Source organism: Condylura cristata, unplaced genomic scaffold, assembly GCF_000260355.1.
Source record: "Condylura cristata isolate star-nosed mole 26May11 unplaced genomic scaffold, ConCri1.0 scaffold00006, whole genome shotgun sequence".
Taxonomy (NCBI): domain Eukaryota; kingdom Metazoa; phylum Chordata; class Mammalia; order Eulipotyphla; family Talpidae; genus Condylura; species Condylura cristata.
The window spans coordinates 13,259,567-13,285,110 of NW_004567107.1; the positions used below are offsets into that span (position 1 = coordinate 13,259,567).

General features: G+C 47.4%; 1 protein-coding gene across 1 annotated transcript in view; it reads right to left on the bottom strand.

The window, feature by feature from the left end:
- Positions 1-25,544, bottom strand: part of PAPPA (pregnancy-associated plasma protein A, pappalysin 1) — a 223,581-nt gene that overhangs the window by 180,417 nt on the left and 17,620 nt on the right. Inside the window, exon 2 of the mRNA XM_012721479.1 lies at positions 12,818-13,880. Coding sequence (XP_012576933.1) covers positions 12,818-13,674 — 857 coding nt within the window. The 5' untranslated portion in view covers positions 13,675-13,880. The remainder of the gene's footprint in view (positions 1-12,817; positions 13,881-25,544) is intronic.

The window sequence follows — 25,544 nt, forward strand, 5'->3', positions numbered from 1 at the left end:
CACCCAAAATTGTCTTTTTAATGGAACTTTGAAGCATTTGTGAAATAAATGCATCAAATAATTCATGAAATATTTTGTGTAAGATACAATGTATATATATACATGTATATCATTATATTGCACTAATATATAATATGTGATACATATGTGACATATATATGTATATGTTATTTATATATATGTATAACACATACATAATATACATGAAATGTCAGGGAAGTGGCATATGAGAATGTGCCCAGAGGGGTGTTCAAGTCCTGAAAAGGTGCTACATACATTGGTTCTCTTTGGAGCTTGCTCACGAAGCTGCAGGAACCCGAACTTGGCCACAGTGCCTGTTGCCAGCCCTGGTTTCCTTACTGATAACTGCGTTTGCCGTGTCCTGGGCAGTTGCCCTGTTTCAGCAACTCTTGACAACGACAAGAGCAAGTCCTGTAACATTGCCCACTTCCAGATTCTGATTGCAGCCCATCATTCCCAGGAAGCATCTCAAGTCCATGAACACACTAGACCATTTGAAAGTGATTATCAAATATAAAGATCAAAGCCACTCTAGGCAAGTCATTAAAGCAAGATAAACCTCAGAATGTTTATTGCATCCTTATCCTTGTTGCAAATAACAAGCTTTCTCCAAGCTGTGACCAGTTCTAAAACCTGGATTTTGTATTTTATCCCAGGGCCCTATCCACCCAGACTTACTTTTCCTGCTTAGTTTCACTGAAACTAAAATGCCTAAATCTGCTTTTCGTGGCTATGAGAAGAGGCCCAGGGGGAAAAAAAAAGGACATGGGTAGTTTATTAAATTTTAAGAATCCTGAATAATTTGTTTTCCAAGTCACAGCTTTTGTAATGAAGCTGGGTACGCAGGAAGAAAAAAGTAATAGCACCAATCACCAATCAATTGAAAAAAAAAATGATTATTCTTTTATTCATTTCTTGAATCAGACATTAGTCCTGGCCTCGCTCTCTCCTCCCTCCTTCAATCTTTCTTTAACATCCTATCTCCCTGTCCATCATTCACTCAGCCTTTTCCTCTTTGATCCCCAACAGTTATTGAGATTCTATCATATAGTTATGTCTTATGCTTGATACTACCTACAAATATGAAAGAGAAATTTTTATTATCAAAGACCTAGCGGTTTTATGAAGGAGGCAAGACAAATTATCAGATGATCACAACATAATGTGATAATACTAATAAAACCTACCATTTGGGGAGTTTATTGCATACTGGCACAGCTGAAGTATTTTTTTATAGTATCTCTTTGAAGTTTTACAAAATCCTTATGTGTTAAGTATGAGTATCCCCTATTTACTGGGGCAGAATCAAGGTTGCCTGAGGTAACACTACTCCAAGATCCCCTCTCCCAGGAGAGAAAGTGTCAGAGGCAGGATAAGGGACCCAGCTTGTTGGGCACAATAGTGCAGACCCTTAACCACCTCTCCCAGGATATCTGAGTGCTCTTAGGATATCTGGGTGCTCAACACCATGGATCACAGAGCAATGAGAATTACGCAGATGAAGGTAAGATCACTCTGAGATTGTCATGTGAAGAATAAACCTTGGTTGGACAAAGTAGGGGAAAAGACAGATGTTGCAGAAAGCAGAGGGTTCTGGAGGGACATGTGAGAAGTGTGTCCCTGCAGTGTGTGGAGGTAAGGCTGCGGACACAGGTGACCTCACAAGCAACACCCACCCCAGGAAGGACCTTGTATACAAGTTATATAGAATGGAGAGTGGCCTGAACAGGTTTTATGGCAAAGAATAAGAAAATCTAGTTGCTGGTTTTCAAACAACTTTCTTTTCTAGAGGAAAAGATGGACTAGAGGAGAGAGTGAAGGAGAAGCCACTGGCAGCGGACATGGGAGCGAGCAGCTATGGGAAGACCTAAAGGAAGGTAGACCTTGTGCACAGGAGCCAGAGATGCAGGGCGAAGTGGGAGGGAGGCTGACACAACGGATGTGGGTCACTTGATCTACGGGAGTGGGTCCGGTCTCACTCTCAGGCTCTATGCGTCCGTGCTCTCCTGACTGTCTCCCGGACTCAAGGTCCTGCAGACTCATGTTGCTGGGGCCAGGCCCTCTGCAAAGTCATAGGGAAGGCCAACCCCTGGAACATCAGTCATGTGCCATTTGCTGCTGCACAGAGTCACAGTGAGACAGGCGGTGGGTGGGCTCAAGAGGCCTGAGGATGCAGATGAGGGAAAGGAAGGTGCTGATTCAGAGAGGCAGTGTGGACCAGTGGAAAGGTTCATGAGGGCATGAGAAAAAATCGAGGTGAAAGGAAAATTTTTAATTTGAATGAATAATCAGGTACTCAAAGGTGAACACCCCCACCATTTGTGAAGGCCTGATATGATGTAATACGAACGAAATGGAGCAGTGTTCTAAAGGAAAACAATAAAATAATCTCAGGATAAAGGACACTACTTTAAAATGAAGACATTTTACTTGGAACTACTCAGCTCCTATTTTTCACAGTTTTCTTTTCAAAAATGGCTTTAAGCGACTGCCAGGGTAGAAGGCAAAGTGTCAGAACACCTGGTTCCTGGCAGGCTCAGCTGGCTGGTTAACATGACTCATCCTTCGGGACTCAGCCGAGGAGCCACACTGACCTGATGAGCCAAGTACCCACCCTCTGGGCTCCCTCAGCACCTGAAATGACACTTACCCACATAACTACTTACCTTCCAGCAGGAAATTCCATGAGGGCAGAACCATACCTACCTTGTGAAATGTTCATTACTGAAATCCCCTACACACACACACACCTGTTCTGGTGTTCTACAATCTCTTGGAGAGTACCAAGGACTCAGCACTTACTGAACTTTAAGACACAGACAATAAGCATAAAGAAGCCCTTGGTAAGCAGCACAGGCCACACTTCAAGTGTGGCCGAGTGTCCAGAAGTGCCAAAAAGTAACGTGAGTCTCTCACCTCACACTTTTATTTTCACCACAGAAGCACGCGTTCCCTGGCCACAGCTATCTCTTCCTAACACCTCACTTTCTTCTATGAGGATCAAAACCACAATTGATAAATAATACAACTGACCACATGGAGCAGAGTACACACAGCTCATCGACAGCTCTGTGGTTTTTCTTACACTTGAAACACAATTAAATAAAGACAAATCACTTTGCCTTCGTAAGTTGCAGCAGCCACAGTGTTCTAGGTAAACTCTGCAAGTTTGGCACTAATTTTTAGCCATACAAAGCACATAACTAAGCAATACTATGCTTGGGAAGTATAAAGGATGAATCACAAACAACATCATCATATGTGTCAATATAGCAACTTCTGGATTTTTGTCTGGACTGTGGCCCCATAAAAATAAATAAAATCCACCGACCCGTGAGCAAATAACAGATTTATCTAAAGTTAGAAGTGCACAGTTGTTACACGAGATGCAGATCTCATTGGATGACCTTGAACAAGTTGAGAAACTTATCTAAATTTGGGTTTTTCATTACGTTCAAAAAGAGATGGCTTTCAAAGGGTCATGTGACAAGCTAACAGTTCAAGTATGGAAAAATAATGCTGGAACCCATGACATTGTATGTGAGACTCTCGAAAGCAGAATTAAATTCAAATTGATTTTTGGAAAGAGGATGCCACGTTCGGGGCCTGAGGGAAGATAAAATAGCAGACATGCAGACTGCCCAAGGTGGTACCACCATTAGTCTGCTGTGGCGGCTGAGTAACGTGAACAAGATTCTTTCAGCTGGTCAGAGAGTATAATTATTCCTTCACTGCTACTCTGAATACATCAGACTCAATTAGATAAAGGGGCTGGGAAAGACAGGGAAGGCCGGGACTCTCTCCTATTTCCTTGGTTGCCTCCTGGGACTAATACATGGCACTATCTCCACCTTATTATGTCCCCTCATCCCAGTTGTATGACAGCCCTGGTCCCACAAATCTGGAACTAGGATTCTATCATCTCATTTGAAAATGTTTGAGCAGGAATAGACCTGTAGAAATATTCACCCCAAATCCTCCCATTTTACAGATGAAGAATCTGAAATTACAGAAGTGACTGGGTAGGAAGTTACTGGAAAGATCTAGTCACTTCCTTCCTCATGCTTTGCCAAGCCACTGTGTTTTTCTACCATGAATCCTCATGGGAAAGAACTCTCCCTCATGTCTCTTTTCCAACCTCTGTAAGTTCCTGAGCTACTCCACGCTTTTGTGGTACTGTCGTCACCACTGCCCTCTGTGACTATAAAAACAGGTCAGTAATCAGAAGTCAAGCTCAGGGCTATGAGGTGCAGCTGGCTGTCTGTCTGAACTCCAAAAAGGTGGGAATCACCAACATGAGGAGCTTGCAGTGAAGACAGCAATCCCCTTTCAGTGGAAGACCACCAAAAACAGCCTAGAAGATAGGAAAGGAAAGAAAGAAAGCAAAGAGGGAAGGAGAAAGACAGGAAGGAGATGCCCTGCCAAAAAACAGGGGGGTGAGGGAGTGGAGAGAATGGAAGCCTGTTTAACTGATGCAAGCAAACCCACTACTGTGTGTACCAGTTGGAGATTTCCAGAAAGCACACGTGGAAGTGTCCTCTCACAGCTCAATTGTGAGCTCGGACAGCTGAACCATAATCAGTATAGAGAACTGTGTTTCCCTGACACAAAACACACAGTCTATTGGTTCTACCATCCCTTACTCTCCCCACCCATTGCTTTGTTCCCTAACCTGGAAGGGCATCTGATCAAGCTCTGAGGCTGTCAGGGTGGTCAGTGGACACAAGTTGAAATAAACGTACTGACTACACCAAGCCCAGGGTGGAAAAGCACAGTGCCTCCTGCTGAGCTTCTTGGAAAGGGCACCCAGAGTGCTGACCATTCAGGAAGCCTGAGCTGGAAAGGCATACCTAGAAGGGGTGATGGAGGCAGCACCTTGACCTCAGCATGCTGGGGGGCCTGAGCAGAGGTCCAGCTGTCTGTCCTCCATGAGCACTGGGAGTCAGCTGCCTGCTGCCAGAATCCCAGGCAGAGAGGCGCCGTGTTCACCTGTCACTCTGCTGGCTTGGTGTCGAGTATGGGGATGGGTGCACATTGGCTTCCAGCTCCTTCCCTTGGACATGGGAGAGGCACACAGTGAACCCATTCCAGGGACTCGGCATGCCTTTTCTTTCTTGCTGGAAGGCACAGACTTAGTGATTTGGGGTGCTTATCTCTAGGGGAAGTAAATACATTAGCATTTAGTATGTGCAAGGCTTTTGGAGGAAAGAAAATCTTTGAACAATGGAACCAGGAGGGCAGGGGGCAAGGAAAAAGGGACTTTGGTAGTAGGGAGCGAGTAGGTATTTTCTAATTCCCATGCCAACCCCAAGGTTCTAGTGAGGGGCCTGGGATGGAGAGGGAGCTGGAAATGAGGAGAGGAGCACAAGAGGGCAGATTTTTCCAGAGATGGAAAATCCCCAACAACACACATATCGAGTGTGTTTATTCTGAGTCACCATTAAGTGCCAGCTGCGGTTCTAAAGGGCTGACTGTGTATCATCTCATCAAATCCTCCAAATCTCCCAAGGCGGTAGACTGTGCTACTTTCATCTTTGATTTTGCTCAGGACTTAAGTGAGTCTTTGACAAAGGAAGAGACTTGTTTAAGGTCACAGAAATATTAAGTGGTTTGACTCAAATGTGCAATGTGTCTAAAAGTTGTATGCTTATTTATTTGCTAGACTATGTGAGAATCCACTGCTTCTCAAAGGTCACTGTTTTGAGCTCATTGCACTCATCTTTAAGGGTTCTGAGAAGTTCCTTTGCTCTCCATTCACCCCACTATTCTGCTGTTAAAGACTAAGGTCACTGTGCACAAGGGTGACAGATGGTGTCTCAGAATGCAGGTGGTCTTTGTTCAGCTGGAGAACATGAGAGACACCCAGACAACATCAGAGAAAACTGGACTGTGTGTCCAGTGGGCCCAGATGAATGGTACATCCTACATTCCAGCAGGCATTTGTGCTGGTGAGAATGGGAAAATAGAAGCACTTCAACCCAACAAGCCTGCCACCCATAATGACCCATCCCAACACTGCCTGGGCTTGTTCCATACGTCCTCTAACACAGTTAGGCATTCAAGTCATTTTCAAAATATATTAGTGTGATGCTCCATGAGTTTGATAAGTGATTCTGTGGCCTGCCCTTAAAAAATAGTATTTGAGAATGAAAGAATCTGGGTAAATGTCCTCAATGTGTGTACTGAAGTTGCATCCAGGCCTTTTGTGTGAGCCTTCAGGAAGGCAGTGTCCACAAAACAAGACCGACAAGGAGGAATCCACATGTGCCCAGAGGGGAGGGAACATCTCCTCAAGTCCTGCGATGTGCCAGGCATTTTACATGTACTTCATGTGTAGGTTTGAAGACACGCCATCGGATTGCCTTTCTCACCCAATATTTGTTCATGAGAAACCAGTGACTCTTATTGAGAAATGGGCCAAGGTCAGGCAGTTAATGAAGAATGGAACCAAGACTCCATCCCTGGTGAGTCTCCAGCACGCATCATTTTTCCACTACTCTCAGCCTGACTCCTGTTATTGCTTTAATGAATATTAGTCACGTTAAATAAACTCTGATATTCTGATTATAAAATTCCACGCAATTTCTCTTACATGATTACTGGAAATGAGTGAACAAAGTCACTGCAAGAATAACAATGCCTTCTTTCATCTACATGCGGGTTAACTCTTCCCAGAACTCTTTCTGGGATATTATTTTATGTGACCCTCAAGGCAACTGTGTGATGCAGGCGGGCAGATATTATTATTATTCCCTTGCCATAGATGTGGAAATGGAGGCTCAGAGAGATTCTGAGACTTGCCAAACACTGCAGAGCTAAATCAGGGCTGCACTCTTTCATTCTACCTCTTCCCTATGAGGTCTACAACCTGAAATACCGCTGTGGCATTACTTGCTCAGAGTCCCTAGCAGATTACCCAATACCTTCCCACCTCAAGCCTTTGCCCTAGTCCAGCTCTTTGCTATCATTATGAAGCCTGGCACTGTTGGGAGCCAATGGTGGGCCTTCTCCACCAGAAAATCTTCCTAAATTCTCCAAACCACAGTCTTTCCTCAGAGCTCATGTAAGCCTTACGATCTGTGTGGTTGATTTGGAAATAGCCATCAGTCTTTTCGCCATTATTTGAATGACTGTAACAAAATGTCATGAAACCACAGCTGGCAAGCACTGCCAACAGAGTTTATGTCTTGATGTCTTGGACCCTGGTATTGAAGCATCTTAAATACAGGTGATGGGGTGGGAATAAGACCATGCAAAATGCAAATATTGCCAATCGCTAGTTTCTAAGATACAGAAGCCACACACGGGGTTCTGAAATACTGTGGGACCAGAAGGAAGAGCTCAAGTCTGAATCACAGCTCAGCCCCCTCTCAGCTGCCCCTCTTACGAGCTCAGGCTCTGTGTCTGCTGTAGGAAGGACGTGGGCTATTCTAATGCTCTTTCCACTGGAGTTCCTGAGGTAACTCGAGACCTGCAGGTAACTCGAGAAAAGGAAATGTATGTTTTGTGAGACTGTTCTAGAAAAGAAGTGAAGGGCTCCAGTCATGAAGACAACCCATGGAATGGCCCCTGACAAGGGCAGAGGGAAAAAAATCAGGCCGCAGGGGTCAGAGAGCTTTGAGACTTAGTGCTGTTCTTCTCAAAGCCTGCCAACCATGTCCACTTGCCTCCCCCCCAAATAAAAAGTGACACTGTTCCTGCTACATTAAAAAGAGTAACAAAAAGAACACAAAGACAATGTTTCCCAATGAGCCGACAGTGTATAATGAAGTTCTGTTGATCCATCTGTCCTAGTCCATGTGAATCTACACTCGTGGACAAAGGTGAAGTTCACCTAACAGCACCACAACTTGCGGCTTGGACGGGCCACACAGGAACCCAGTGGGTTTGCTGTAACATCCTTTGTGGCAGTCTGTGGACAGCCTGGGGTGTCAACTGATCCTGGACTTCCTGACATGGGACATTTCTATTATTAACCAGGTTTTCATTTTATTTATAAAAAGACGTGTGATGTGCTTTTTGACAGCTCTGTATGTAGTTATCTCAAACAGCAGCCATGAAGCTCTGCCTACCTGGACCATTTCCACCACTGGAGAGAACGGCCGTGCTTCATCTGGACTGTCTTTTTCTAACTAGCCATCTGCACACACAGACTGCTTCTCCTGGCTCACCCCAGTGATGGCAATGGTGTGTGTGGTGTATTTGCCTGTTCTTACCCACTAGATGCTGAGCTTCGAAGGGGACTGGGCCAGCGCACAGGGGCAGCCAGCAAATATTTATTGAGAGAAGAGAAGAAAAACAGGAAGGAAGGGAGGGATGGAGGGAAGCCAAGAGGAAGGGTAGGAGAAAGCTAAGGATGGGAAGAAGGAAGAAAGGGAGGGAGAGCTGGAGAGAGGGAGGGAAAGAGAAAGGACTGAGCTTGACATCAGAGTTTTCTGTGAGAGAAATTAAGGCCTCATCTGCTGTGGCCTGGGCCCCAGCTGCACTTAAGGTCTGTCCATTGTCCAAATCCGCCCTCGCCCTGTCCTCACCTCTTATTCGTGTCTCAGTCTTGTTTACGCCTTGCCCTCAGCTTGGATGGCCCTCCCGGTGTTTGGACATTTCCCACCTGCTGATCCGTCCCCACCCTCTGCTTTGGGAGGCTGCCCTCTCTAAGCTGCATGGACATGCTCCTTTCCCAGTTTGGTTCACCCAGCGGGAAGCACTGGCAGGAGGAGGAGGACGTGGAAGGCGCTCTCCCGGCTCCCGCTGGCAGGACGCTTGTAGGTCAGGCACGCTTCCATCCAGACAACCACTGGTGCTCACTGTGACCTGCTGGGTTGCCCTCGTCTTGCTCACACTGTGGAAAGTACCCTCTCCTTCAAAATCACCTCTCTTTGATTACTCTGTTTGAAAGTGCCCTCTGTATCCTGCCAGGATGCTGACTGATGCAGGACACAAGTCTCCCTCCAGATTCCCAGGCGGCCACCCACACACCTCCTGCCTCGTACATGTCCCATTGTGTGTCCCTAAAGCCCAAGATCAGAGTTCTGGGTTTGTCTATGACTCTTCCAGTAAAATGGAACATGTCCTATTCACTGTCACATACTCTGTGATAGAAGAGCAGCTGGCAGAGTTAGAGATGCCCAAATAAATGCCCATTAAAGAGGATATCAGAAGTCACTGCGTGGTTCCCCTGGAATAAGGTACTGGCCATTAGCTGGGTTATGCAGGGGTCAACTCCAACAGCACCAAGGTTACTTTGCCCACCAGTGCCAGATTCCAGCTACAGCCTACTGAGCATGCCACAGGTGAGGGGGTGCTCACCACCTGTAGAGGAAGGTCCCCTAGAAAGACCATTCTGATGGAGGATGACATCATGTCACTCAGCTCATAGCTGCCTTCTGTTATGGTCCAGCCATGACTGAGAACCCATAACCCCAAAGAGCAGGGTCTTGGGAGGCTTGAAGAGCATGTGCCTGGCCTGTGGTCATGATCTTGTGGGAAATTTTCTCAGTGGGACAAACATGAAATAGCGCCATGCCTTGGCCCCCAACCCCCTCACCAGCACAGGCCCTTACTTTGGGCATGACTCCAGTTGGCTGCTCCTCCTGATATGGAGGCGAGGAGTGCTGTTGTGGTTCATGGAAGCCCAAGGCTATAGCTAACTCTCTCTTCCAAACTCACTCTGCCATTTCTTAATCCCAAGCTCTCAGGGTGAGTTGGGGAGCAGAGTGAGGACAGACTCTACGGGCAGGCATCTGTGGCTGGCAGACATCAGGGTAGTTCTGGAAAGCTGTGCCCTAGCAGGTGACTGGTGGTGAGAGTCCTGTGCCCTCAGCCCCCAGTTGCCACCATGGAGCCTTGGCCTGGGTGAGGGTTTTGGACCCAGTGAGAGCCAAGGAAATTGACACTGACAGTTGACACTGTTCTGATGTCTTCTCCCATAACTCATGAATTCCTGAGAACACGGGCTAGGGGTCTGAGGACTATTAGAGGAAGACTGAGGATAATGTGTGGAAGGAAATGGTACTTCTCTGATGGCCCTCACTGGTCTTCCCAGCTGCGTTACTGCAGGTGGATCTTCATCTACTTGAGAGAACTGCTCAGCAATCGTCAGAATGACTGATTTTAATCAGAGCTACTCCAAGTAGGTGGCATAAGCACTGTGGAGAGTATGTCTTTAGATACATCTAGAGAATTCAGATACAGCCGCACCATTCTTGAGGGTTTTTCATTTTATTTCAATTTTGTTGTATATTACCAAAGTTTTGGTTTTGCACACATAGGATAAAACCAAACCAAGGTCCTCCCCCACTATAAACCAGGAAGTCATTAAAATATCCATGCCGGGGGAGGCAGACAAGTGTTGGTGCACCCTGGGTGGGCAAGAAATCCAGCTGCTTCTTTAGAATCACCTAGATGATGTCAAACACATTTTTACTCCTTCCACTTCAGGTTCCTACCTCTCCCCTCCATTCTATCCTTCTCTCCTTTCTTTTTCCCTCTTGCCCTCCCTTCCTTTTTTTAAGTCACAATGCAAGCATCAGCCTCACAAACTTCCACAGGTTTCTCCCTGCACACAAGAGAGCTGGTTCAGCTGAAACCTGCAACCCCCGCCCTGTCAGGAGATGACAGGCTGCCCAGGGTACATGGCTTTCCCTGTGAGCGAACAGGCCCGGGAGGGAGTGCTCACGGTCACCCACAGACATTCTGGGTGTGCAGTCCTGTCACTGTGGACAGAGGGGTCCACTGGAGCTGCAATTCCGGATGTGGACTGAGAGGTATCTGGGGCCTGGGGCCCCAGTGCCCCGTCACATCAACAACTCTGTCCTCGTGCTGACCCAAAACACACAGCAGCAATCTCTCGAGGCTCCAGGAAAGCTGCCATGCCCGTGAGCCCTCCCTTTTAACTTTAACTCTTGGCCCTCAGACGTAAAAACACCCCCCTTCGGTGGGGACCTGGGGTATGACCTGGGTCAGAACTGAAGTTCTCCACTGAATAGCTGAGTGACCTTGGATAAATCCCTTCATCTTTTTGGGTCCTGAATTTCTTTCAGCAAATAGTGCTGCAAACACATGTTGCATGAATGATGGAATGAGTGAATAAATGAATGGCTATACACATGGCTGAATGACTTCCAGTGACATGTGCCCTTTGCCCTTCCTCACACCCACCCTGTTTGGGCCCAGAGGCTTCCTGGAAGTCTAGCTCAGTACAGTCCACCCCAGATGAATCTCAGAAGACTTGCATTTGTGGCTTAGCTGAGTGCATGCATTTCCTGATCTGTGACCTTGACCAAATCACTTCATGCTTAGGCTGCTCTATTTCCCTATCAGTCAAATGCAAATGCTAACCCCTGTCTTTCTTCCCTGCCAAGTTCCGTCAAAGCCCACATGAGAGCAGAGATGAAAGTGCACCGTGACCTGGGAGGAACTGGCCACACGCTAAGGCTTCTTCACACATGGGCTGCTCACGCCTCTGAGCCAAGGTGAGAGTCCAGGGGCACGCCTGGTGCCAGGAGAGCTGACGTGCTTTCTGGCTGGCTGCCAGGTACGACATTCTCCTGTCAGCATCGTCATTCCTTTGCATGTAGGTATTTTGTCTGTGCATGAGAGGCCCTTGCTCTTTTGAGAGAGACATAAAGAGAAGAGTCAGCAGGAAAGCTGCAGAGGTCAGCACATGTGCTGGAGCCATCAGCAAGTCCAGGGTCCTGTGTGCTGGACAGAATGGAAAAGTTCAGCACGAATCGGGGAAAAACAGGAAAGTGGATGCTGACTGCTACTCTGGCTTGGAACTTGCCGCTCTGGGGCTCACATCTAAGAGAGATCGCCCTCGGATTCACCTTTGGTGTCCCTTTGGGGTGGCTAGTCGGACTGGAGAGCTGTGGGAAGCAGTACACAGAAAGTCCCCTTTCCTACCCTCCCTACAAAGTACCTCTCTCTGTCTGGCGTGCCCTCCATCCTCTCCAACTCAATCCCAATGTCCAAACCACACTTGAGACTTTCTGAGCTGTTCAGGCCACAAGTCCACCTCTCGAGACAAGATGTCCCCCCGCCCCCACCCCCACAGCACCCTCACAGTGTTAGGGGAATCACGAGTCCAGGAGAGGCAATACCAGGCTAGTTACTTCAAGAAAATGTCCTTTCCTGACCCTCCCTCAGTTAATGCCCAGAGCCGCGCAACAAAGTAGGAGCCACTGTGATTTCATCTTACAGTCAAGAAGCAGCTTCTAAAAAATGGAACTAGCAGAGCTCAGGTCTGAACCAAGATGTGTGGCCCCCACTGGCCCCAGCTTACTGCCCAGTCCCCAGAAGAGAGCCCCCAAAGATCAGAAGAGCTCCCACCTGCTCTGACCAGGATGGGCGGACAGCCCCACGTGGCCACTTAGTCCTTGAGCTGTGGCTAGCGTCACTCAGGAACTGGATTTTACATTTTGCTTAACTAATACAAAGTTAACGTCACCGTGATGGTGAGGGACCCGTACCCCAGGGTCTGGCTCAAACCTGCTCTACAACTCTGGGGCAGCAGATATTTGCTTTCAGCGCAGGTCCCCCAATTTAGACTGAGCTCCGAGAAGTCAAGGTTTTGTAGCTCACACACAGCACCCACCACCTATTTCTGTAACGATTCTACTTGCTCCTGTAGCCGGTGAGGACCTGCGTCTAGGTTGCCAGGCTGCTGTGCGACCTCCAACATTCCCGTTACTTCCAAGGGCCTCAGAGGCGTGGCCTACAGAAGGTGTGTGTGTGGGGGGGGAGCAGGGGGGACGCACACAGCTCTCTCCACCAGCATCACCTGCCCATGAGGCCTTACCTGTGTGGCGAGTCAGGGTCGAAGCAGGTCTTGGTGACATCGGTGATGGCAGGGTCACAGCACTCCCCGCCGTCGAAGTTGAAGCGCTCGTAGTTGCAGTCCATGTCACACAGCCCATTCTGCTGCTTCTTGGTGAAGGCGGGGTGGCGCAGGTGGCGGCAATCGCCGCCGTCGTGGCCAGTCAGCGTGTGGTTGCACTCGGGGTCACAGTTCTCGTCCCCGATCTTGCTTATGTCGCAGTTTGCCAGGATGAGGCGGTGGCGCAGCGAGGAGTTGCTCACCTCCAGCACCTCCAGCTCCCAGGAGATGTTGTAGTGCTTGAAGGCCTCGGCCAGCTGCTGGTGCTGGAAGTCAATCTGCTGGCGGCTGACGGTGGGCTGCTCGCGGCCGTCCTCGTGCAGGTTGACCACCCGGTAGCGCACCACCTTAGGCTGGCGGAAGCGTGGCAGCTGGTTGTAGCTGGCGATGACCTCGGGGTTGTCGCACAGCGTCTGCCCGCACAACGGGGGCTCCAGGTTGGTGTCCAGCAGGAAGCTGTGGGCAGCGCTGAGGTCCACCTGGGGGATGTTGCCGTCCTTCATAGGAGACCAGGCATGCTTCAGGTTGTCCCAGTTCTCCTGGAGGAGGAGCTGAGGTAGAGGCGGTTGGAGGCCGTGGGCAGCCATGTCCAGCAGGACCTCCCGCTGCGTCCTGGCCACCTTCCACAGACTGAAGCGCTCGATGTAGCCCCGGTAGTTGTGGTTCAGTGCGCTGCCCCCCAACATGAGCACTTTACATTTCTGGGTCAGTGGGCTGAACAGGCCGCCCACCTGATCTCCAGAGGTTGCCACCTGGGCTCCGTTCACGTAGAGTTTCATCAGCCGCCCATCGTAGGTGGCAGCAAGGTGGACCCACTGGCCTGGGAGGTAGCTGCGGTGGGCATTGATGGTGGTCACCTGCCGAGCCCGGTCTGTCTTCAAGGAGAAAAAGTAGCGTGGGTCTCTGTTGCCTTGGTCACTGACGGTGTGAATGCCCACGACCCATCCTCGGTCACGCGAGGTATAAGAACATTTGTCATACAGCCCTATGTGGCCCCAAAAGAGAAAGAGGAATAAATAAAGGATGGAAGCGGGGGTTATTTCTCTCTGATAAAATTTCCACCAGGAAGTGCTAGACCACTGGCTTTCACACTGTGCTTGTCAGGGCGCTGGCAGCTCCTAGTGGTGCCTCTGGGACCACCCCATGGGCCAAGGGCAAGCAAGGGCTGGTGGCACTGAGGGGGGCACTGAGTTGGGGTGAGTGGACTCTCACCAACACTGTCACCCTAGCATTAGACCTTTACTGGTTTTGAATAGGAGCACACAAACTGATTTTTGCTTGCAGAGTGAATACTTGAGCCAAAGAGAACTAAGACATGGCCAAAACAACAATTACAATCTACAGACCTTTTATTTCTGCAAAACTCTTGGCAGGGTTGTGTGTGTGTGTGTGTGTGTGTGGGTTGGGGGGGGGGCAGAGGCAGGAACTTCTAATCAAGAGAATATCTTACATGTAGGCCAACGTAGAGTGAAAAAAGAGAACTAAGACATGGCCAAAACAACAATTACAATCTACAGACCTTTTATTTCTGCAAAACTCTTGGCAGGGTTTTGTGTGTGTGTGTGTGTGTGTGTGGGTTGGGGGGGGGCAGAGGCAGGAACTTCTAATCAAGAGAATATCTTACATGTAGGCCAACGTAAGAGTGAAAGGGAAAACAAAGGAGATGATAATGAATATAAAATGCTGGTTTGGAGGGAATGTCCTCATTAGAGTCACTGTAACTTGGACAGCGCATCAGTCATAAGCAGTCACCAAGTGACCAGGAGTGTGAGTGTTGAGGAAGGAGGCAGGGACTGAGGGCTGTAAAGCCAGTGCTTCTGTCTCTTACAGGAGGCCTGGCTGACCCTGACACTTATGCCCACCCCCCGAAAGGCAGACCCCTTATTATCTGAGCTGGGGACATTTTCATAGGTCAATACCTCCTAACAGTGAGGCCCAAGCAACAGGCATTTGCCAGGTTACACAGAGTCATTGACAAATTTCTTGAGACCCAACTCAGTTCCTTTTTTTTGTAACACTAATGGCACTTTTTAGAAAAGTGAATATTCTCAACATAAAAAGATTTGGGGACTCCTACATGGTAGTAAATAGCAAGTAAAATCGACCAAAAGTCTGTGCAGGTCAGGTGTGGTATGAAGGTCAGTTAAGGTATTAGTGCATATAACCCATGTTACACCCCCAAACTGGTAGTATCAAGTTTCTCATTTAACAGAAGAGGAAATGGAACTGCAAGGCAGTAAAGAGATGGGTTGAATGAAGGTCAGGTGGTTGCTACAAGGACTCCATAGCCATCAGCCTCCGGGGTCCACTGTCCTGCACACTAACTCTACTACCAGAGGCAGTGATGACACCATGGGCCTGGGCGTGGGGGTGCTGCTGAGCTTTTGTTGGGTGTCTGGGAAAGTTCCAAGCCAGACTCTGGGAACCCCAGTAAGTCGCTTAACAGATTCTCTCTGGATCTAATTATCTAACCAACCCCCATTTCCCAGCCTTTCTGGAATATGCCCAGTGTCCTTGGCACAGACAAAGGCATTGGATGGGGAAGAGGACTTTCCAATTAAGAGTGTAATTTCGGTGTCTGATGATGTATGAGGCCAGGTGGGAGGAGAAAGAGAAGGATAGGAGAATGGATAAAAGATGCTCATTTAGAAGGACAGCTAGCCCCTACTTTCAGCTGGAGAATTGTTGCGGTCACCATAACTTTGTGCATCTGCCATCAGTGTTCATCAAAATGAGCATGGGGAGCTTTGAGCAAAAATCAATAGAGGAGGCCCACACAGTTTTTTCTCCTTTATGGATGCTGGGGGCCTTAAAATTTGTGTGCATCTCTGTTAGCAACCAATGTGCCTGGCAGTTTTGGCTGAACATCTAAGTCCGCCTATACTACTCCCCTACTTCACCCCCAGCAGTTCTTCAAGTAAAAGCCAGAATCTGCTCACAAAGTCAACCTGCTTTCTAAGACCAGGCAGCCTTAGCCAAACACCAAAGCTCCTCTGGAGTGTGGGTCTCCATCTTGAAACAAAGGGAACAAATGAATGTGTCCAGAACATGGTCAGTCCAAGACTGCTTTTCTATGATCCCATGTGTCTTAATGGCTAACATAGAAGCCACCTCTTCCATGAAGCTTTCCTTGATACCCTGGGAAGGAGGGTCGTGTTCCTCGGGGGCATATTTTACTTTTAGAAAACTAGACACTGCTCTTGGTTTTGGAGCCCTCCTTACAAAGTATGCGTCTCGAGGGTGAGACTCGCCTGGCTGTCTGAACCTGACCCAATACCCTGCATCAGACCATGTATAAGGCACTCAGTCAGCGTCTCATGAAATGTTCTAAATAGTGTGGGGGGGAGAATAGAGAGACTGTGACAGAACCAAGCACACTGATTTATAGCTCCGATGGTAAAGAACTGGGAGACTCAGAAGACAGACTGTGTTCTTGATAAGAAAGAAAGACTAGGCTTTTGGGGGTCCTGTCAGGGTACTCTGCTTTGATTTGTAGTGACAGCCACCACAAGCCACACATCTGGGGCAAAATCACTCCATCTCTGTGGACCCTCCTCATCTGTATCCTGTAAGTATGCCACCATATCTAAAAGACAGTGGGTGTACATACTATCATTGGCCTACAGCACCATCCAAATGGGGGTTCATTTTTAAGATGCTGGAGTGATGTCAAGGATGAAAACAGGAAGTAACTGGAAACCAAAGACCTCAGAGAGAAAGTACCCTGAAGGCATCTCACCTGGTGTACAGAGTTGACAAAGTAGAAGGCTCAAAAAAGCTCAAGTCCTGAAAGGTGTTGGCAAACCTTCCTTAGAAATCATAGATCCCTGCTGGTTTAGCAGTTGTTAGGAGACTGTCAGAAGCTACTTCACCATGGACCCCCTCCAAAGCAAGACCTCTGGCTCCCAATTTGGAAGGAACTGCCTCACAGCTTTCTGTTGCCACTGGCAATGGGAATCACTGAGAACAGAGGATTCCAGGGTCCCCAACCTGGTGCCCCTGCAACCCACCTCTCAGCCCACCTTCTCCTCCTCTCCTGGGCCAAACTCCTCCTCCTTAAACAGAAAAATCTTCTAATGAGAAAATTAACATCTGAAATGGTATCTTTTCCCCTTGTACCTTTTGCCCCTCTCTGCAGGTTTTTATTTTGTTAGTGGCTCTCTTAGCCCCTGGTTTTCCTGTTGCCTTTGGAAGGCAACTAGCAGGGTGAGCAAGGTAAAATGTTTACACATCTGTAGGGTGCCCTCAGTTCAGAACCTTCCTGGGGCTGGGGACCTGGGCTCAGGCCACCCCTGTTTGCAGTTGAGAGAGAAGAGGGAAACAGTGAGAAAAGCCAGACTCTGACACAGAGCAGAGGACTAAAGAGGTGGCTTAGCCCTAGGAGGCAGAGAGGAAGGGCAAGAGAAAGCTTTCAGTGCAGCCAAGAGGAAACACATTAAGGGAAATGAGAACCTTGAAGCAGTGGCTTCAGAACTTCAGGAGGGAATATGTACCTAGAGTGTTAGTGGCCAGAGGAAATCACTTTAGTAGGGGTGCGGGTGGGTAGTGATGATGGCAATTTATTTCTATACGAAAATAACTTAATCAACAGTAGTCTTAGTCATCCATCAGGACACTGGAAGGGAGATACTGCTATTTCACCAGCCTAGAACCAGAAACCTGAGACCCGCTTGCTGGGTGACCTTGTCTAGGGCAAGCCACACCACCCAGAATGCTGCCTGACCTCATCTCCCTCTCTATCAAAGGAGGGGTTCTAATGGCATGGTCACACACTACGACTTCTGAGCTCTTGTGTTCCCTGATAGAATGACTCCTTGTAAGAAGGAGGTGTTGGTTTGAATGGGATGCCTCACATCATTCCCAACTCTCGCAGGTGAGGACCCCTCACCTGTGTGTGATTTCCTCTGGGTAAATGTTCCCTTCTGAACTTCTGAAGCACTGAAATGCCTTCACCACCACCTGTGTGGTACTGAAGGTATGCCCCAGAGGACGTACCCCACGTGGCGGATGGGAGGCACAGTCATAAGCTTGTCCAGCCTATACCTGACTGACATGAGCATGCTGTCAGCTACAGTGAAGAGCCCATCACAGGCCAGTGAGGAAGTGCCTGGTCTTAAATGGTGGGGATGTAAGAAGCAGCCCCTATAGAAACAGTGTGAAAGATCCTCAAATCACAAAAAATGGATCTGCCACAGGACCTACAATTCCACACCTAGTCAACAAACACAAAGCACTCATTTGAAAGGAAACCTGCACGCCTCTGTCTATAGCAGCACCGTTTATAACAGTCCAGACACAGAAATGACCTAGGTGCCCCCACCCAACACACTTGTAGGTACATAGAATATGTCATCGCAAGTAAAAAATATTGCTGCATTCTTTAGAAGAGCACATTACCCTTTATTTAGAACCTGCTAACTACTGGGTGTTGCTCACTTAGGCTTCACAATGCAACTAGCAGCACAGATGATTTTCAGAGAAATGAAGACAGAGGAGGTGGTTTACCCAGGGTGATGAATCTTAGAATCCAAGCCTACAAGCTTCTCTGGCCAGGTTCCTAATCATATTCCTGGGTTAAGCGCCCACTTTAACCCACCACCTTACTCTGGGTTGTTGAAGATATGACCCCTCAGAAATACTGACTCGGTGCCAACTTGAGCAAGCTGAACTGAACAGCATGCCAGGAAGCTGCTTTTCCCCATCATTCTTCCTCCTGAGCCTTAAAACACGTGATTAAGAATCCGTGGTTTTACTACTGGTGCTTAACCTATTTCACTTGGTTCACCCCACTCACTGGATCCTAACATTTTCATGAACCTGGAGATCAGAAGGCTTTCCTTCCAGATCTGCCCCTGCAGCAAGACAGCCATCATCACCTCTCTGCCTACTGGTTTCTCATCCAGAGTCTAGGCTGTGATGGTCTTTGTGTTTAGTGTTTCTGGCTCAATCTTGGCTGTCTCTGGCCTTTCTTATGATAGAATTGTGTTTCCCCAAATTTATATATGGAAGCCCTCACCCACCCTCAGAAACTCAGAATGTGATAATTTTGGAGAGAGGGTCTTTACAGTAATAATCAAGTGCCAGAGGGGTCCTCAGGGTGTCAGGTGCACCCTGACCCAACATAACTGGTGCATCATGGAAACTAGGACTTTGGGAAAAGATAGCCAACTATAAGTCAAGGAAGATGTCTCAGAAGAAACCTCTAGAACTGTCTGTCAATGGAGTCATCCAGTCTGGGGTGCTTTGCTATGGTAAACTGAGCAAATCATAATACCATCATCCTACAAGATTTCTCCCCCTCCAAAATGTCCCTAAGTCTTCCCCATCTGCTCTTGCCTAGTGCCCAGTTTAGATCCTCAGCCTATGATACACTGCCTCAGTTTACTCAACTGTAGTGTAAGAAGAGTACAGTATAGCTGCAGGACAGTCACTGGGGGTGTGGGTACCATAGAGAGGGCACATTGCACAGAGAGAAGAGCGCTTCTGTGCTTCCAGTTTGGAACTCCCAAGTGCCCGTGGTGAACTGAGAATGAGGTGGTCTATGTCAGTGTGTAGCAGAGAGTCCTCACAACACCCTGCTATAACAGACAAGGAAACTGAGATTCAGAGAGGTGAGACCACCTGTCCAAGGTCACCAAGGACCAAGGTACTAAAGACTGTGCTTTAAGACTCCTGATTTCAAATTCAGTTCCCCCAACAAATGAAAGGTCCCTAGCAATCCCCTCCCCCCATTGCCTGCCTATGTGTGTATGTGTGTGTGTTCCCTAGGATGTTTTCCTGGAATGGCTGAACTCAACACAGAAACAGCTTTGCTAACCTCTGACTTTCTTTCATCACCATCAAAGGAGGAGAATGAGCAAAGAATGACAATCTATATCAAGTTTGTATTATTTTTTGCTTTCCTCTTATTGGGAGAGAGCACATGGGAGGAGAGAAAATTCTACTCAGGCCATTTCTGCTGGTAACAAAATGCATTTTCTAATAAATTATGATTGTACCAACAAATGACTATTGAAAGCCTTTGTGTGGCAGTGTTCTGCACAGCAGAGACCTCCATGGTGACACATCCCAACCGCCCTGTGAGAGGGGGAGCTCCTGATATTCCTTTGATGGAGAAGGGAACTGAGGTAAACAGAAGCCAAGTGATGTCCCCCAGGAGGCTCCCAAGCTTGAAAGTGGTGAATTCACATCCCCTCCAGGATGTTTTCCTTCATGGGAATAACCCTAGTCCACAGTCAAGGTAAGAACCTTAGGATGGAAGACATTCCAGCTCAGCCCAATTGTGCTGTGCATCACTGGAAGCAGCTGGACTGCCTCACCTCCCTGTCCTACGAGATAGGCGGTGACCACAGGCGGCCACAGAGGTCCCATCCACCTCAGACTCCCTGGGATCCTGAGCTCCTGGCCCTTCTGACACCCATCTTGGCTTTTACTGTGGGAGATGCAAAGTGGTGGGAGAGGGTAGGGGAGGAAGGCACTTCCAGGTGAATAATTTAAGGACATTTTCTAGGAAAACACACGCAGAGGTGAGAGGATGAAGGCGTAAAAGGGGGAATTTAGGTCAACAATTGGGTTTCTTTCAGGAGGCTAAAAAAATTAAAAGCCAAATGTTGGCGCTAATCCCCTTTTTGTTTTCTTTTGTTTTCCCTTCCATGATTTAATGTCTGTTAGCAAAGTCACAGAGGAATGCTTGAGAGAGCAATCCTATGGAACGCTTTTATCTGTCCAGAGGAGAGTGATTAAAACAGACAGATATGGGTTAAGTGGACCCAAGGTCCCTGCACTTGGTTCACTGTGGGGGGTGGGGTGGGGGAGGGGGAGGGCCACCAAAACGACCCTGGAGGGCTCAGCAGCACCAGGCGCTGGGAGGAAGTTTGGGATGTCACTGAGGTAGGTACCTAGGAGATGTCTCTCCTGGCATCATCCTCCTTCTGTAAAAGGGTGGTCCCTAAGGAAAGGGGAGGTTCCAGGTTCCCTACTCCACACAAAGGAGTGTGGGGTGAGCAGGGAGGAGAAGCTGAGAGAATAAGGAAGCTGAGAGGAGAAGAAGAAGGAAGCAGGATGAAGAGCCAGAGGAGACCTGGAGGAGGCACGTGGAACAGAGAGACATGTGAAGAAGAAGCTCTTGTTTCTTGGTCCTGGATGGGATGAAACAGATGTGGGTGGAAGACCCTTGGAGAAGCTGACATAGCAGCTTTTATCTTGGTTTTCATTTGCTCTTTTCCTCTCAGACTTGCCTGACTGTTTCTAACCCTTTTCCATGTGTCCTCACTGGAAGGTGCTTTCGGCTTGTGGTGGGCTTTCAGGCCTTGCTTTGGGCCTACCCTGGACATTTACCCATGAGGGGATGAGTAACCTTGGGTGCTTGATTTGGAAACTATATTCTTTTGTCTTTTTGTATTGTGCACTAATTGTACTAAAGTTCCCTTCCATTAAAGGTCTTATATGTTTTGTCTTGATGTGGCAGGATGGCAGAACTTATTTAGAGAGGCAGGTTTGGGGGCTCAGGGAACAAGGTACCCCTCTTCCTCTCCTGTAATATTTCCAGGCCCACCTCACTCACAGGGTTGTGCTTAGTTTCCATGGAAGGGCTTGCAATAAATCATACCTGACTGGAGACTCGTACCAAGCGACACTGATCTCCATCTCTATCTCCGTGTTTAATAGATGCAGAAGCATCCAGAGAGAGAGAGGTCCAGATAAGTTGGGCATTTCTTCCTTGTTGGCTGTACAGTGAAAGATGTGGGGGCAGGTTTCCCTTTGCAAGACTGCACGGGATGGTAAGATGAACACTCATGTGGCATTGTCTGTGTCTCACCTATTTCTTTTTCTCTGCTGGGAGCCAACACTTGAAAGCCCTCTGACCACATGGGCCTGCTTACATTGCATTTGGCTATTGGGTGAGTAGCCTTGGATGAGTTCATCTACTTCTCTGAGCCTCACTTTTTCCAAGGGTACTCCTGGGGTCAAAAACTCTTTTCCTCTATACTTTACCCATTGCTGTTGAGAAAGGAGGTAGATAGGTGTATGTTTTTTCTTTTTATCTACCTAAGTTTGTCCAGAGGGAAGGCCAGGTCAACAAGAGCATGCTATGGGTCTCAAAGACCCCTAAGCTTCATTAACACTCAGATGCATATGGAATTTCAAAGTGCTCTGAGGACTCACAGTATATCTGTGTTTCTCTCTACTTTGCTTCCTTTGCTCCTATGTAAGCAGCTGAGCACCCACAGAAAGTTCAGGGTCTTAAAGACCAAAAAAGGTGTATTCAGATCTGACTTTCCCTTTCATTAACCACATGACTTGGGAAAATCAGGGTATCTCCCTAAGTGTCAGCCTTCTCATCTGTAAGATGGGATGGTACAACCTACCTCTGTCTACTATAGGGAGAACTAATAAGACAGTGGGTGCACCAGGACTGGGCCCAGGTCACTGGCAACATAACCGTATACATATGTGAAGTATGTAGAGTCTCACCTGTTGGATCCTTAAATCTGCCCTTGTTAGCTTGTAGCCATGGGCAAAGGAGAACAGTAACCCCAGAATGCCACTTTGAGGATTGAATGAGAGGATATACTTATTTGCATAGTACATGATAAGTGCTAGCAATATTCTTTATTGATATCCCTGATAAATATCTGTTCCTTTTCCACGGAATTGGGATCAGTTAGCATTTTTCCCCTTCTTTTGTGCTATTAAACTTGATCTTTTCTGACACTATTCTCTAAAATAAAGACTCATTGCTCTCTTGGTCACACATTGTCTATGACACTGGTACATTCACCAATTAAAAATGAAAGTGGGAGATGGAAAGGAGAAAAGGACAAAGAAGAGGAGAAAGAGGAGAGAAAGAGGAGGAGGAAGAGCATCCATGCAGTTTCCACCCTTGCAGGTTGCCTTAGCACAAGCCAGAATCTGCTTGACTAAGTGGTGCTGATGCAGGAGCTGCCTTGCAGGAGTCTACTCTGGGGTCATTCTGACGGTCTGAAGACATTCTCTATGCTCACTCGACAAACCTCAGAGGCAAAAATTTCTTTCCAGAAAACTGAAGCACCAGTCCATCCTGAAGAAGGCTTTTTCCATCTAGAAAATGGGAGGCTGGCCACAGTGGCCACTGGGGTTGGTTGTGTAAATATTACAAGTAGTAGCAAGATACGCTGGGATGACTAAGCTGTGTGACCCGAGGCAACTTGCACCCTCTCTGGTCCCAAAGTGGAAGAAGACTATGGTGAAAGAAGTTCTAGGGAATTTCTTGAAAACCTAGGGGAAAATTTTTAAATTGAGGGTGTTAAGACTTGAACTTTTGCCCTGATAGTCTCTTAACATTCTTGATTTGGGGGCAATTCTTCATACAGGGTTGCATCATGAAAAGTCCTGGGCACTTTTCCCTTCCATCATGAATGCACAGAATCAGCTTATGATTGTGTTGATAGCATGACCAATATAACTAAGAGACTGGATTCATTATTATTTATTAACTATTATTATGTTAACTTTTCCCTTCTGCTTTTAAAAGTAATTAAGTCGTTTTTATGGGCCCCTAAAATTACTGTGGGTTCCCGGCACTGTGGTGATTGTGCCTGATGATGCATCTCTGAACCTCAGATTCTCATCTACAAAATAGATCGGGATGGAGGCCCAGAGCACCTGTAGCCAATCCAAGGAGCTGGGTGGGACAGGAAGGTTCCCACATGGGCGAGCCAAATGATGTAGATTTCATAACTGACGCAGGCCCACAACAAGTTATATAAAACTGCACCCCAGACAGTGTGGGCTGAGTTCTGGAAACAAAAGATCCTCTCGGGTGAGCCTTCCATCACCTCATCCTGGCCCACACAGCCAGGGGTGAGCCTTTCAGGCAGAGATGTAAGGGAGATAAAGAAGGGACCCAGCCAGAGGGGCAGATCCCAGCTTCATGACTCTGATGCCACCGGGAGTTGCTCCCCCATGGCTCGGGGGAGTGTCTTCTGAGTGCTGGTACTGAGCCCACCTCCTACTCCCAATGGGGAGGTATTATTATTTCCGGTTTTGGGAAAATTGAGATACAGAGAAGTACAAATTAATTTTCCTAAGTCTGAGTAACTCACAGGCCAGAGGCAGAGTTGGGATTCAAACTCATATAATCAGACTCAAGAATTTATGTCCTTAACTCCCAAGTTATGCTGCCCAGCCAGGGGAAACTAATGTGTAAGGATGAAGGGGAAGTTTTAAATTATCAGAGAATGAGTGAATGAAGGCCAATAGAGCAAGTTCCAGTAGAACAAGTTAACCCTGCACAGAAGAAAGAACATTAGATTCTGACAAGAAGGCTCAGAGAAGCCTGAGACCTGAGCTTTGGGTGAGGAACAGGACTTTAGTGGTAAGAGCCTAAGCAAAGACCTCCTGTTAGGTGGTGGAGCATGAGCAAGGCTGCAGAGCTGCAAAGTTGCAGAGCAAGGTGAAGTTGCTGCAAGGTGACTGCCGGTGGAGAGGTCATTTGTTCTGGATGGCACTGGGGCGTGCATACAGTCATAGGAGAAATCAAATGTAAATACTAACTGTGGCGAGATTGCAGAGGGTATGACAAACAATCTGAAATTAATCCCATACACAATAGGTGATATTTTGTGGGTACTGTGGTAGCAAGTCTATGGGGAGTGGGGATTACTGGCTCAGGATTTCAGGACGTCCTTACTGATAGGGTCACAGGACTGAAAGTCACAGGTAATGTACCAAGACTCCTGTCTGCACTCATTGGCAATCTGGAGTCATATGGCCCTCAGAATAGTGAAAAGGGTGGAATGTGAGGAAAACTTTGAGGAAAGAAGGCTGTAGACTTTTCAGAAATTTTCTATTATTTTAGTATTTGTTATAAAGCTCTGAATTATGATTCATAGGTGCTCTGTAAGTCTCTCAATGAAGAAATCCTATTTATTTGTTGTTCCTATTTAAATTTTGTTCTATTACGTGGAGGATGGTCTAATGCAGTCTTGAGTGTGGTTATTAGTTGACCTTCACTAATATCATCTGCCTTCTGGTGTTTGGTTTCCCTAAATAATCAATTAGAAGTGGGCGAAGAGTTGATCTGTAGGCTCGTTTCAGCTTGAAGAGTCAACCACATAAACTCTTGAAGACCTACTGTAGTATATCCCTTGACTTCAGACTCTAGGTGCTTTGTCTGGGACCTGACAGATAGTTGACTCAATGAACAATCATTGAATACATAGAGTGAATTGTGCTCTTAAGACTTTTGTGGAATCTTTAGGGGATTTTAAAGGAAAGTTTGCAAGGGGAGACTGTATTTTAAACAAAAGCATAAAAACAAGCAGCTTAGTTATTCAGACAAACTAATATTTCGTCTCTGGCTGTTAAAGACATTGAGGAACTGAAAGCCTCTGGAATAGAGAAGGCTGGTGAGGAGGGTGCCGGGACACTGTAAGGTCAACAGGGAAATCAAATGTGAAAAGGTACAGACAAGGGAATATATGTTCAAGGAATAACGTATAATTCTCTTGAGCAAAAGGAATCCACGTTAGGTCAATGGTTCTCAAATAGTGGAGATTTCCTCCCCAGGGACATTTGGTAATTTCTCTGCAGACTTTTTTTTTTTTTTTTTATCACTACAATTAGGAAGGAGGGCCAGTTACTGCACTAGTGGGTAGAGGCATGAGTG